Source organism: Dromiciops gliroides, chromosome 4, assembly GCF_019393635.1.
Source record: "Dromiciops gliroides isolate mDroGli1 chromosome 4, mDroGli1.pri, whole genome shotgun sequence".
Classification (NCBI taxonomy): domain Eukaryota; kingdom Metazoa; phylum Chordata; class Mammalia; order Microbiotheria; family Microbiotheriidae; genus Dromiciops; species Dromiciops gliroides.
In genome coordinates, this window is record NC_057864.1 from 32,959,619 (window position 1) to 32,973,046 (window position 13,428).

A 13,428-nucleotide genomic window follows, 5' to 3' on the forward strand; every position below is an offset into this window, starting at 1 on the left:
CTGGCAACCAGAGCCCCGACTGGGGTTAGCCCCAGAGCAGCAGCTCTTGATGGGGCCTGGGAGTGAGGCTGGGGGTGCCCTGTCTGACACCCACTTCACAGAGTAGACAGACCTCTCCCATGAGGACGGCACATGCACAGTGAATCTTCTTTCTAGCCTGGCCTGCCTCTTGGCCAACCCAGCTGCAGGAAGCTCCCAAACCCAGGCCCAGCCAAGGCCATCCATACTCCCAGATGTTCCCCCACCCTAAGCCCTGGGGCCCTCCTCGCATCCAGCTGTCACCAAGGCTGCCACAAAACGGCCCACTGAGGTGACTTGTCCAAGGTCACAAAAGTAGTAAATGTCTGAGGCAGGATTTCGACCCAGGATTGCGACCCAAGTCCTGCGATCCCTGCTGGCACCTCAGGGGCTGTGCCTGATGGGAGTCTGGGGCAGAAGAGACCATGTAATATACAACAACCTGCCCGGGGACAGGGGCGGACCTATTCTCCCTTCTCCCCTATCAAGTCCCAGCCAAGGCCAAGAGACTGAGATGCTAGGGGAGACTCCCATGCCCTCTTCCTCCCTCGACAGAGCTGCCAACTGATGGAGGACAAGGCTACCAGACACAGGGAGCCCAGTTAAGCTGTGCCTCTGGGGACACGCAGACCTATTCTGTGGGCAGGAAGAGTTCATCTCATTCTCTCCAAGGCTGGGGCTGCAAGGGACCTTATAGATTCTCTGGTCAGCCTTCATTTTACAGATAAGGAAGCTGAGGTAGTGATGCACTGACCGCTTACAATTACACAGGTCATTTCTGTAGGCCTCCTAACCCCAAACGCTGGGCTCTGTCCCTTACAGCCAGGAAGCCGCGGAGCCCAGTTCCTTGACCTCCAGAGAAACCCTGTGATATCATGGCTCTCATGACTTTGAGGGCCCAAGGGCCAGATGTTATTGTCCATGGGACTCAATAACTGCACTGCTCAGCCCAAACATCGGACCGCAGCAATCTTAGCCAGCGCGTGGCCAAAGGTACACAATGAGGTGGTTTGGTCAGGAGAAGCGCTGAGCAAGCGGCGATGTTGGGAGGAGAGGTAAGAGGTCAAGAAGGCAGAGTTCCGCTAGAGTGTCTCTGATGAGCCCTTCTGGAAACCTCTCAAGTTCCTCTCTGAGCTCAGCCCTGGGCCCAGCAGGCTGCCCACCTCGAACCAGGAACCTTATCCCCGGGGAGGAAACAGATAGCAGACACTTGGCTGGGCGAATATTGGGGCAGAGAAGACATGGGCTCTGGGTACAGCTGAGCACAGGGTAATGGGCTCCAGGGCAGTGGCTAGTGCTCATCTCCCAGCAGCCTCTGGGTCTTACAGCTGGAAAAGCCAAGGTGTCCAGAGAGGCAATAGTCTGCATGACTACAGACCCCAGAGCCAGGACCGGAACTCGGCTCTTTGTTCTTTGCCCCTCACTCTGGGGTTCCCCTGGATAAACCAGAGGGCCTGGCAGGAGATGGCTCGGTGAGGATGGATGGCAGGGAAGGGAGCTAGTGAAACTCCAGGGAGGGAAGTCTTCTCTCCTCCATTGGGGTGGACCAAGCCAGCTGGCCTAGCAGCTGGAGGGGCAGCAGAGTGGAGCTTTCAGAATGGCCCAAGGACCCAAGAGGGGAAGGATTCCAGACTCCTCTCCCTCAGAGGAGGTACACCTGGTGGGTGGTGTTGGCAGCAGTGGGCCTGCCTTAGGGCTCTTGCCCATAGCCTGCATCATGGTGCCAGGGGCCCAAGTTTAGGAAAGGAAGGATAAAGGGACTTCTTGGCAGTGGAAAAAGCACTGGCTTTAGAAATAGAGAAGGCCTTTGCTGTTAACTTGGGTCGAATCCCTTTACTTCTGTAAGCCTCAGTTTCCCCATCTGTAAAAGGACATTAGACTTGACCTCTAAATCTTTCTGTGGTCCTCTACCTAGTTGGAGGCTGCCCTCCCCCCCCCAGCTGGAGGGCTAATAGCTGTGGCTTGCCTGGGAGCAATGTCTGACCAGGTCACTCTTTTACTCAAGAAGCTTTGGAGGCTCACTGTTGCCTGAGACAAACCCACTGACTGGCATTTAAATCCTTCACGTACTGGTTCTAGTCTATCTTTCCAGATGGACTTGCTATTTCTTCCCCTCATATGTACCACAGTCCAACCAAACTGACTTATCACCTATTCCTCCACATTGGTTTCCACCCTGGGGCCTTTGCCCAGACCGTCCAACATGCCTAGAATGCTTCTCCCTTCAGCAGACCCAACATCCTCTTCTCCATCCTCATCCTTCCTGACCCTGACCTGACCAGCCACCTCTCTTCCCTCTTACTCTCCTTCAGGTCGAGCCCCTTCTCATGGGTGTCCCCAAAGACTGTGGCCTGGGACACTGTCTTCTCCCACTAAAATATTTCCCTAGGGGATCTCATCAGCATTCATGCTTTCACCCAGCAGTTCCATGGAAATGCTTCTCCATTCATTTGTCCAGCCCTAACCTCTCTCTGGTCTCACGTCTCCAACTGCTCAGTGGACATCTTGAGATAGATGTTCCATGGGCATTTCAATCTCAGAACGTTCCAAACAGGACCCAAGTTTTCCCCTCAAACTCTCCCCATTTTTGTAATTTACCTATTGCTGGGGGGGGGGGGGAGAGAAGAGACACACACAACTAATCTTCCAGTCATCCTAGGCTTCTAGCCTCAGTACCATCTGTGACTCTGCACCACCCTCCTCCCCCAGTCTAATCTGTTGCCGCGTCCTGTAGATTTCACTTCTACAACATCTCTCAAATATGTCTCCTCCCTTCTCAGCGGCTGCTGCCTCTCTGGTGCAGGGGCTCATCACTTCCCATTCTGATTGCTGCAATAGCTGCTATTGGGTCGGCCTGCCTCAAGTCTCCCCACTCCAATTCATCCTGCACTCAGCTGTCAAAGCAATCTTCCTAGAGGGCAGGCCTGACCGTGTCACCTCTACCCCCCACGCCCCATAAACTTCAGTGGCTCCCTATTACCTCTAGGATCAATATAAAGGTGTCTGGCTGGCTCTCAGAGTCCTTCTTTCACTGTACTCCCTTCCACTGACTCTGTGATCCAGTGACACTAGCCTGACTGTTTCTTGCACAGGACACACCATCCTGACTCTGGGTATTTTCCTGGGCTGTCCCTCCTTGTCTCTGCCCCCTGGCTTCCTTCAGATCTCAGCTTCAATCCCACCTTCTGAAAGAAGCCCTTTCTGATCCCTCAGAATGCTACCACCTTTGCTCTAAGACATCCTGCTGTGTACACACAAGCACACAGTAGGTACATGCTGCTCCCCCATTAGACTGTGAGCGTCTGCTGACTTGACTGACTTGTGCCTCTTGGAATTCCCAGCTTCCTTCATAGCCTGGTTCAGGCCCTTGGAACCAGGCTGGGGACGTTTGGTTTGCTCACCGTACACACATACAGGGAGGCTGTAAGCTCTGGGAGAGTGAGGATGCCTTTGTCTGTGCCAGGTAGCACCCAGTGTTTTGTTTTTTAACCCAGGCCCACGTTGTCCCTGGTGAGGAAGGGATGCCCAGTGAGGAGCTAGCCGTCTCGGACACTGAGGGGGACGGGACTTCCTTAAGTCACTCTAAGGCAGGGCAAAGCATTCAAAGTCAGGTCTTCCTCAGCTTGGAGGCTGAATCACACACAAGCCTAGATCAAGGCAAGAGCTACCAGCTGGGGTGACAGGAAGAGGGGCAGAGCTGACTCTCCTCCTCCTGCTCCCCTGCAGGGTGGGGGGTCTGGCTGAACCACCTGTGTCAGGGTCCTGGGGTGAAGGGTACTCTAGGCCACACCTCCAGCACCCCCAGGGCAGTGGCTGTGGCTCCTCCTTTTCGCCCCAGAAGTGGTAAGGCTCCTGAAGGTAGGGTTTGGCTCTCACTCTCACTGGCCCTGTGCCCTTGGGGAAGGAGATTCAGAGGCAAGGACTTGGGTGGCAATCCTGGCTGTTATGTAGCACCTGAGTGACCTTGGACCAGTCCCTTCCCTTCCACGGGCCTCAGTTTCCTCTTCTGTAAAATGAGAGAGTAGGACCAGATAACCTCTAAGATCCCTCCTGGCTGTTGAGCTAAGGTCTCAGCCTCAGTTTCCCCATCTGTGAAATGAGCTTCTTTGGCCTCTGGAGCTCTCCGAGGGCCTCCTAGAGCCCAATCCCACCGTCCCCGTCTGGCAGTGGCTGGGGTGAGGTTTCGGTGGATGCCCAGGGCCGGGGAGGGCTCTCGGATGCGGACTCACCATTCAGCCGGGTCTGCCGGTTGGCTCTCACTCTCAGGAAGGTCTGGGGGGAAATCCGGGCGGGCGGCGCGGCGGAGGCGGCGGCGGAGCGCGGGAGGGAGAAGGAGAGGAGCACGGTCAGATGGGGTGAGGTGCGGTGGGGCGCCCGCGGACGAGGCCCCCTCCCCTCCCCTCCCCGGGGTCCCCTCTCCCTTCCTGGGGCCGCCCCGCCCCTCCCCCACCCCTCCCCCCCAGGCCCGGCCCGTGTCAACAAACCTACTTCCTCCCTCCTGCCACCGCCAACGCCGGCCGCCCCGCTGCGCCCGCGGCTCCGGGCCCTCGGCATAGCCGCCCCCGGCCCCCGCGCCGCCGCCCCGGCCCCCGCCCGGCCCCGAGGCCGCCGATGCGGGCGGATTCCCCGCGGCTGCCCGGCGGCGGAGCCGCCTCAGCTCCCAGCAGCGGCGGCGGCCATGTTGGCCCTCGTCATGTGATCGCCGCTGCCGCCGCGCGCCCGGGGTGAGAGGTCACGGGCAGCGCCCTTAGGGGGCGGGGCCGCGGCGCGCCGGCGGCCCCTACGGACGAGGGGGAGCGCCCTTGGGGCCGGTCTCTCCCTTTAGGACGCGCCGCATCCCAAGGGTGGCTGATCCCGGCCGGCCTGGCCCTTTTGGACCCGCGGGTATCAATATGTGTCAACCACGGGGCCCTCGGTACGGGGCATAGCAATTGGCAGAACTTGGGGAGGGGGGATGTCCGCTCGCAGCCGCCCCCCTCCCCCGCCCCCTCTCCTCCGGACCCTCAGAACGGGCCTGACCCCGACCCTTGGAGCAGGACGGGTCAGGTTAGTTATCAGCCATCGGGCCCTTAGAAGGCCGTGAATGCATCTATGTGTACCAGCCCCGGGGAGGGGGGGCGTGTCTGCGCCTCCCCCCCCCCCATGTGATGTATCAGCCTGGGGTCCGCGGCTCTGACCCCACCCCTCATCGTTATGTATCGATCATCATCAGGCCCTTGGATGATGTGTCCATATGTATCGGTCTGGAGGGGCGTGTGTATCACCCTCTCTTAGGATGCGGCGGATCAGGACGGATCAACACGGGGTCTCCCAATGGGAGGGACCGCTGTGTGTCCAAACATGTATCAGCCCCACCACCCTTCCCCTTTGACCCAGGGCTCCTGGTCCGACCCTGTCCAGCCCTTAGGCCGGAATGATCAGCCTGTGGCCGCTTCGGGCTGCTTCTGCTGCGGTGCCACCCATGGCACATCCCTTAGAACTGCATGCCTGTCAGGGTCTGTCTGGATCTGCTCCCGGCCCCCCCCCCCGGAAGTTATATATTAACCACCCGTCTGGCTCTTGTTTGTCCTGGGGTCTCACCCTTGTCCTGACCTCACACCAAAGAACCTTGGGTATCTGTGCTCCTTGGCTCTGGCCTCTGGGTATCAGTTGTCTGGTCTAGGGCACAGTCCCACTACATCCCATGGCCAGCACCCCAGGCCTTTGTGCATCAGCTTTGGGGCCGGGTCTGGAGATGGACATGTGGGCCTGGAAGGTAACACACCAGCTGTACTGGAGGGAAGGACATTCTACTTCCTGCCTCCTATCAAGTCTTCATCCCTTACCTTACTGCCCACCAAGGAAGTGCCTAACCTTGGTGTTCTACTAGGAGGAGGAAAGCTTCAATTTGCATTACTCCTTTGAGCTGGTAGGATATTATCCTCTGGGGTCCCTTCCCTTGGAGCTCCTGGGAGGCCCACCACTGGATTGCCAGCTCAGTCCCTCATCACCTCTTGGCTGGACAGTCGGGATAATCTCCTAACTTGTCTTCCCTTCTCTAGTACCCTTTAGGCACTCAACATTTCAATCAATTCAGTTGTGTCTCCTGCCTCTGAATCTTTGTCGCTAGTTTCCTAAATATTCCCCCCTTCTCCTTTCCAGCACTAGCTCATCTGCCGCCTCTCCTAGGAAGTCACCTCAGGACCTTCCCAGTTCCTCTTTGTTCCTTCGAGTTCTCACAGTGCTCCTGTCAGCATCCCCTTCACTCCCTTTCTCCCTGGGCCTTTTCCCTGCCCAGCTTGGTGCTCTGCATTGCCATTATCTGTATATGGCCTATGAAGGCCAGAGTCAGGGCTTCCTCATTCATATCCCCAGAGAGCCAGGCTAGGACCTGGAGACAGCAAAGCCCTCTCCATTTAACCAATAAAGAAGCTGAGGCCCAGAGAGCCTCCACTTGGCCCTAGGAGCTGAAGAGGAATGAGGCCCTTGAGGGCCTCTCTGTCTGTCTCTGTCTGTGTCTCTCTTTCTCTCTCTGTCTCTGTCTCTGTCTGTCTGTCTGTGTCTCTGTATCTCTCTGTCTCTCTGTTTCTGTCTCTGTATGTCTCTCTGGCTCTGTTTCTCTCCCTCTGTCTCTGTCTGTGTCTCTGTATCTCTCTGTCTCTCATTTCTTCTCTACTCAAACTCCTTTAGTAGTTCCCCAGCTCTTCACAATAACTCCACTGCATGACATTCGAAGCCTTTTGCAATCTGGTGCCATCTTAAGTTGTCATTGTCATATGAGATAATCCAGGAAAAGGACTTTGCAGACCTCAAAACACTATGTAAATGTCATCTATCCCTCTCTTCCTCCTTCCCCTCCTCCATTTGCTCCCCCTCCTCCATCTTCTTCCCCCCTCCTTCCTCTCCCCCTTCTCCTCCTCTTCCTTTTACTTCCCAGGCTCCAATTCTGTGTGTGTGTGTGTGTGTGTGTGTGTGTGTGTGTGTGTGTGTGTGTGTGTGGCAATGGGGGTTAAGTGACTTGCCCAGGGTCACACAGCTAGTAAGTGTTAAGTGCCTGAGGCTGGATTTGAACTCAGGTCCTCCTGACTCCAGGGCCGGTGCTCTACCCACTGCGCCACCTAGCCGCCCCCCAGTTCATTTTTAAAGCCCTGCAAACTGGCCCCAGCCTCTCTTTCCAGTTTCTTTGGTGCTGCATTCTCTTCTACATTCTATGATCCAGCCAAGCTGACTTTCTCCCTGCGCCTTACACTCAGTGCACATATTTCAGCTCCATGCTTTGGCAATGGCCTGGCCTCCATGCCCAGAATCCAGTCCTCACTCACCTTCACTTCTTAGAATCTCTTCCAGACAACTCAGTCACCATTTAGTGCATGAAACCCCCAAATGCCCTCCTGAACTAACTGCTTTATGACTTTGCATATATTGATGTTTATTCTCTTTATATTTATGCTATATGTATTTGGGGCAGCTCAGTAGCACATTGGATCCAATGCCAGCCCTGGAGTCAGGAAGAGCTGAGTTCAAATCTGGCCCCAGACACTTACTAGCTGTGTGACCCTGGACAAGTCACTTCACCCTGTTTGCCTAGTTTCCTCATCTGCATAATGAGCTGGAGAAGGAAATGGCAAACCATTCTTGTATCTTTGCCAAGAACATCCCAAATGCGGTCACAGAGAGTCCGATATGACTGAAACAACTGAACAACAAGGACACTTATATATGGGCATGTTATCTTCCTCATTAGAATGTCAGTTCCTTAGGATGTGGGATGCTTCCAGTCTTTCTACCTACATCCCTAGCGCTTGCCCAGTCCAGGACCCAGCTTTCACATGGCAGGCACTCAATAACTGCTCCCCTCCATTAGCCGTGTGCCCTCTACTCCAGCCAGACGGACCTAGTCTCTGGGACATGCTCAGCCCCTATTCCTCCCACTGGCTTTTGCTCCCACTCGTCCTCCTCCTGGCCTTTAGATGACTCCCTGTCTGTATCTGGGCCCAGCTCTCAAGAAGCCGGCCCTAAGCCAGTGGGCAATGACAGACCCTGCCCCTACCCCATATCTGAGCCCCACACAGCTCTCTGTACCATTCTGGTTCTCCCAGCAGGCAGTGCTGCGTATCCTGACCCTCCATGTTGGGGCCCTAGCCCCCTTTAGCTTCAAAGTCCCTTGAAGGAAGGAGCCTCTCCTTCAGCACCTAGCACAGTCATTGGTCTGATGAGAGTTTGCCAAGTGAATCTCTCTCCCTCATATGTGTGTATCCTTCTCTCTCTCTTGTTGGGTCCTCCACTCTTTCAATCTTGTGTTCTTCCCTGTCTCTCACCCTGTCCCTGCCCTCACTCTGTCTTTCCTTTATCCTGCCTCTTTTCTGTCTCTATCTCTCTCTCTTTCTCTTTAAGGCCCCCTGAATCTGTCCCCCCTCTCTCCACTCCTTCTGTCTCCCTTCCTTTGTGTATTCTGTTAATATGAGACACAAAGGTGATTCTCTTCCCCTTTTTTCTATTTCAATTTCTCTATCTACCTGTTAACCTCTTTCCTTCTGCTCTGTACTTGGCCATCCTCCCTTTGGTTTTGTAAAGAATTAATTGTCTTTTGAGGTTTTTATGCCTCGGGTGCGCACTGGTCTGGGGCTCCGCAAACCACACGGTGTTCCACCCACTGGTTGTAGCCGTTGCCATGGTGCTGGCACCTCACGTCATCACCAGGCCTACATGGGCCTGGCAAAATTATAATGATTGGAAGCCTAGTGAGGGCAGTCATGTGACTGTCAGAGTGGCCATCCAATTGGCTGGGGGCTGGGGGGTTTCTGGGATTGGAGGAGAATTGGCCATTCTAGCTGGACGCTGGAAGGTGACAGGAGTTCTGCTGTGTATTCTCAGCTGATTCCTGGGCAGTGGTATTTCTTCAGGTTGTATAATTTCCCTTTCCCCATTTTATTTCCTTTCCCTTGATGCCAGTGATCCTGTTTGTGTGTTTTTTTTAAGTTCGTTCTTGTTAAATCCTATTCTGTTTTGAGGGAGGCTGCCAGTCTCCTTCCTTGCCCCAATATTGAGGCGAGCCGCTTAGCTAACACTCCCCAATTAAAAATTGGTCCCCACAGTTTCCTCTGCATCAAACCCCAGCCACCCCATCAATAACCACCTTCCCTTGGGCTCAGATGGGACAGCATAGGACCTTGAGTACAAGAGCCCCAGGAATAGCAGCACCTCCTGGCCAGGCCACCAGCTCTGTTTTCAGCCCTTCCTCCATAGCCAGCATCCAGGAAAGCAGCCCCTGTGCAGATGGGATCTGGCAACTGCCTCGGCTGGGACTTTGGCCCTATCTTAGGGGACAGCAACTGAAGCCCTGGAAAAGAAAGTTCTCGGCTTCAAAGTCCTTGGCCCTCTCAAGTCGATCAACATCAGAAATGGATATTATTTTATCAGTGGAAATGATGTCAGAGAAGATGCATTATCATCTATCTGCCTTGTCACCACACCCAAAGGACTAATGGGCTTTTCCATCAGACTTAGCTAAAACCTCCTTTCTGTGTTGTCTCCCCCATTAGACTGTGAGCTCTTTGAGAGAAGGAGCTGTCAGCACTTACCATAGTGCTGTGCACATAGTAGGTGCATACTTTTCTCTTCCTTCACTCATCTTTCTCTCTCTCTCTCTCTCTGCTGCTATTTCTGTCTCACTGTCTCTGTACCTCTCTCTGTCCCTGCCCTTCTCTCTCCCATATCTGTTACTCTCTTCTCAGTCTCTGTCCCTCTTCCTCTCTACCTCTCTATTTTTCTCTCTCTCTTATTTTTTTTTCCATGTGAATTTCTGAATGTCTGTGATACTATACGATTGGGGGTGGGGTGAGGCAAGTGTCTTCTTCAGCAAGGAAAGGGACTTCTGTGGAGGGCAGAGCCCTCCTTGGGGCAAGGCTTGCGTGGTTACAGAGTGAGCAGGAGGAAGGAATAGTACCATAGCTTGGGTTGGGGCAGTGGCAGGGGCGGGGGGGGGGGGGGGCCGGGGTGGAATGAGGAGAGCAGGAAATACTTCCATTTTTTTTGTTTGTTTGGGTGAGGCAATTGGGGTTAAGTGACTTGCCCAAGGTGAATGCTTCCATTTTTGTTCCATGCAAGATGATCTTTGGAATAGGACAGGCAAGACAGGGCTTAAGAGAAAGCTGGGCAAATTCAGGCTGCTTGGGCCCAATGAACTAATAAAGCCTCAACTACTGAAGGTAAGCTTTGGGAATGTGGGAGAGTTGCTCCAGGCTTGGAGAAGGGCAACAATTTCCTGATTTTTTCCAAAGAGGGGAGGCTTCAGTTACTGACAGAAAACTTGAGTAGTCCCTATAAAATGATGGTTTGGAAGCAATCAGTGATACAGGATGTTTCTGGAAGCCCTCTATGGACAGAATCTCATTTCATCTGCACATCCACCCTGCGAAACAGGTGTGACAGTGACTATTACCTACATTTTACAGATAAGGAAATCGAGGCTGAAGTTGCCAAAGGCAAACAGCTAGAAAGAATCCAGTAGGGGATGGGAGCCCAGGGGGCTCTCCCTTAGTCTGGCATCTCTACATTTAGTAAATGACATACTGTAGGATTCTGGTTTTTAATCCACTCTGCTCTCCACTTCCATTTTATGGGAGAGTTCCTCCCATTCACATTCATAGTTATGATTACTAACTGTGTATTTCCCTGCATCCTATTTTCCCCTTACGCTTCTTTCTCTCCTTTTCCCCTGTCCCTTCTCTCAAGCATTTTGTTTTTGACTACCCCTTCCCTCAATCTACCCTCCCTTCTATCAGCCCCACCTCTCCCTGGGAAAGGGGATCGCAAGAACCAGTGGGGCTCCATCAGGGCCAGAGGTGGCCAGATCAGCCTGACTTCCTAGACCAGACTACTAGATTCATTCATCTGGGGAATGCTGTAGCTCCGGTGTTTGACAAAGCCCCTCATGCTATTCTAGCAGAAGAGATGGAGAGAGAGAGCCTGCAGGTGATGGGAAGTTTAGGTGACTTTGAAGACAGTTAAATACCTGGATCCAGAGTGATCATGAATGCTTACATGCCAATTTGGATGGAGGTCTTCAGTGGAGTGCCTCAGAGATCTGTCTGTGTTAAGCTTTTGTAGTTTTGTCCTATGTACTTTGCCCCTGCAAAATCACTTATAGATTTTGTTTGCTCTTAGCATGATCTCCCCTACTTAGTTCCTTATCTGTGAACAAATCTCTTCCTCCCTCAATAGAAAACCAGCTCCCTGAGAGTAGAGCCCATTTCCCTTTTGCTCAAATATCCCAAGCAACTACCACAATGGCTGGCACATGGTGGTCACTTAATAAATACTGCTTGATAGACTGATGGCATAAGCTGGGAGGGATAGCTGACACACCGATGCCAAAATCAGGATTGGAACACTCAGGCTAGAGCATGGAGCTAGATCCAATAAGATGATTGAAATGTTATAGGGACGAATGTAAAGTCTTTTACTTGGATTTTAAAAAAGCAACTCTACAAGTACAAAATGGGAGAGGCCTGGATGGAAGAAAATGACCCTTCTGAAAAAAAATCTGGGGCTTTGAGTGGACTGTAAGCTCAATGTATGTCAACTGCACAACAATGAGACTATCAGAGCCAAAGCTCTCCTAGGTTGCAACAAAATATTCAACCTTGGGAGGTGACATGCTCTTATGAGACCATCTCTGGAGTACTACTGCTAAAGTCTCATTGTTCATTGTTGTTGTTGAGTTGTGTCTGATTCTTTGTGACCCTATTTGGGGTTTTCTTAGCAAAGACATTGGGGTGATCTTCCATTTCCTTCTCCAGTTCATTTTACAGATAAGGGAACTAAGGCAAACAAAGTTAAGTGACTTGCCCAGGGTCACATAGCTAGTTAGTGTCTGAGGCTGGATTTGAACCCAGGTCTTCCTGACTCCAAGTCTAGCACTCCCTCCTTCCCTTTCTCCTCCCCCCCCCCCCCGCCCCGCTATGCCTTCTGAATCCATTTCATTGCCTCCTCTTTTTTAGGAGTTCCTCCAAACATCTGTGGATTCACTGACACCAAGAGCCCCCTGGCAGAGATGGGTCAGGGAAGCTACAGATAGGGGATGGGTGATCTGAGGTTCTTTCTAGTTCTGTGTGTAACTCATTGGGCTTTCTTTCCTCAGAAATAGGGAGGAGGCAGAAGCAAGGCAACTTTGTTGTCCCTCGTCCTGGCCCCCACAACATTCTCAGCTTCCTTTCTTTTGGTAGAGATCTCCCAAATCACTGCCATGTCCAGGCTCAGCTCCATCTTCTGTAGTTCATTGACATTCACGGGCTTTAGAACCCCATAGCTGGTGTGGGAAAGGGGCTTAAAGACTTCCTTTGGCCATGGTCAGTGTGAGAGGGAGAAGGGGAGGGCTTGCCTCCATTACCCTCAAGGACTCTCTACTAATACCCCTGTAAGACTTCCTTCAGGGACAGGAGGCTTCCAGGCTAGCAGGCCTGGCATTGGCAGGATCCTGCATGGTGGTTGTACGCCCCTGTTCTGGCTTCCTCTATGCCCCTTTGGTTGGGGGTGGGAGGACCTAGGGCCAAAGCCTATGGTTTGAGTTATCAGTGCCTGCCTGCTTCCCACCTTCACAAGGGCATCCCAGGCCTCTGGGATGGGACTTTCTATACAGCCTTATGGAATCCCCCATTGGTGTGTGCAGGTGTGTGAGCCTGGCCTTGGGAAAGTCTCCCTCACTCTTTCAGCAGCTTACCCTGAAGCTGCCCTCCTGACTCCCAATCTTCAACCAGGGGTTAGATTCTGAAGTAGCAAAAGTCTGGGTGGCCATCCAAGCCCCCCTTGGGGGGGGACAGAGTCGGGGGTCCAGACTGGGGCAGAAGTAGAGATATACCCTCCCTCATCCCCACCAAGCCCCCCCCCCCCCCCCCGTCTGTGGCATGGGAATGATGGACTTGTTTATTCCCATCTCAGCAGGCTGTCTCCTGCTAGGGACCACTGCTCATGTGTGAGGTTCTGGGACCCACCTGGTATCTGTCAGAGTGGTGCAGATCATCTGAGGAATGCGGAGAGGCTGTGGGCGAGTCCCCTTCTCGCTTGATTGAGGCCGATAACAAGATAGACTGTGGGAAGAATAAAAACAGGAGGGGATATTGGTTGGGTTAGGACAGATTCTTCTACCCTTCTTGTAACCTTCTCTCGGGGGGCCAACTGGAAGGGTTTGCTCTTCTCCTCTGTGGTCCTCTGGCACCCCAATCTGAGTGTCAGTGACAACCTGAAAACAAACTCTGCCTGCTTGTATGCTACCACCCTTCAAAACCCAGGTCAGGTGCCACCACCACCAGAGAGTCTTCCCTGATTTCCCCCGGACAGAAGTACAGTTGTTGATGATACCAACATGGATGCCTCTACTTCTCATGCATTCTAAGGCTGAGAAAGCTCTCCTGCCAACAGATTCTGAAGGAG

The 13,428-nt window shown here is 53.2% G+C and overlaps 1 protein-coding gene across 5 annotated transcripts in view; it reads right to left on the minus strand.

Moving 5' to 3' along the window:
* Positions 1–13,428, minus strand: part of RNF220 (ring finger protein 220) — a 257,592-nt gene that overhangs the window by 20,855 nt on the left and 223,309 nt on the right. For 4 of the 5 annotated variants that reach the window (XM_044004487.1, XM_044004489.1, XM_044004488.1 and 1 more), the window contains exons 4-5: positions 12,990–13,085; positions 4,248–4,290 (exon numbers count right to left, since the gene is read on the minus strand). In XM_044004487.1, the coding sequence (XP_043860422.1) occupies positions 4,248–4,290; positions 12,990–13,085 (139 nt within the window). Of the gene's footprint in view, positions 1–4,247; positions 4,291–4,506; positions 4,622–12,989; positions 13,086–13,428 lie in introns of those variants that run through there. The other variant, XM_044004491.1, reaches the window with a different exon arrangement.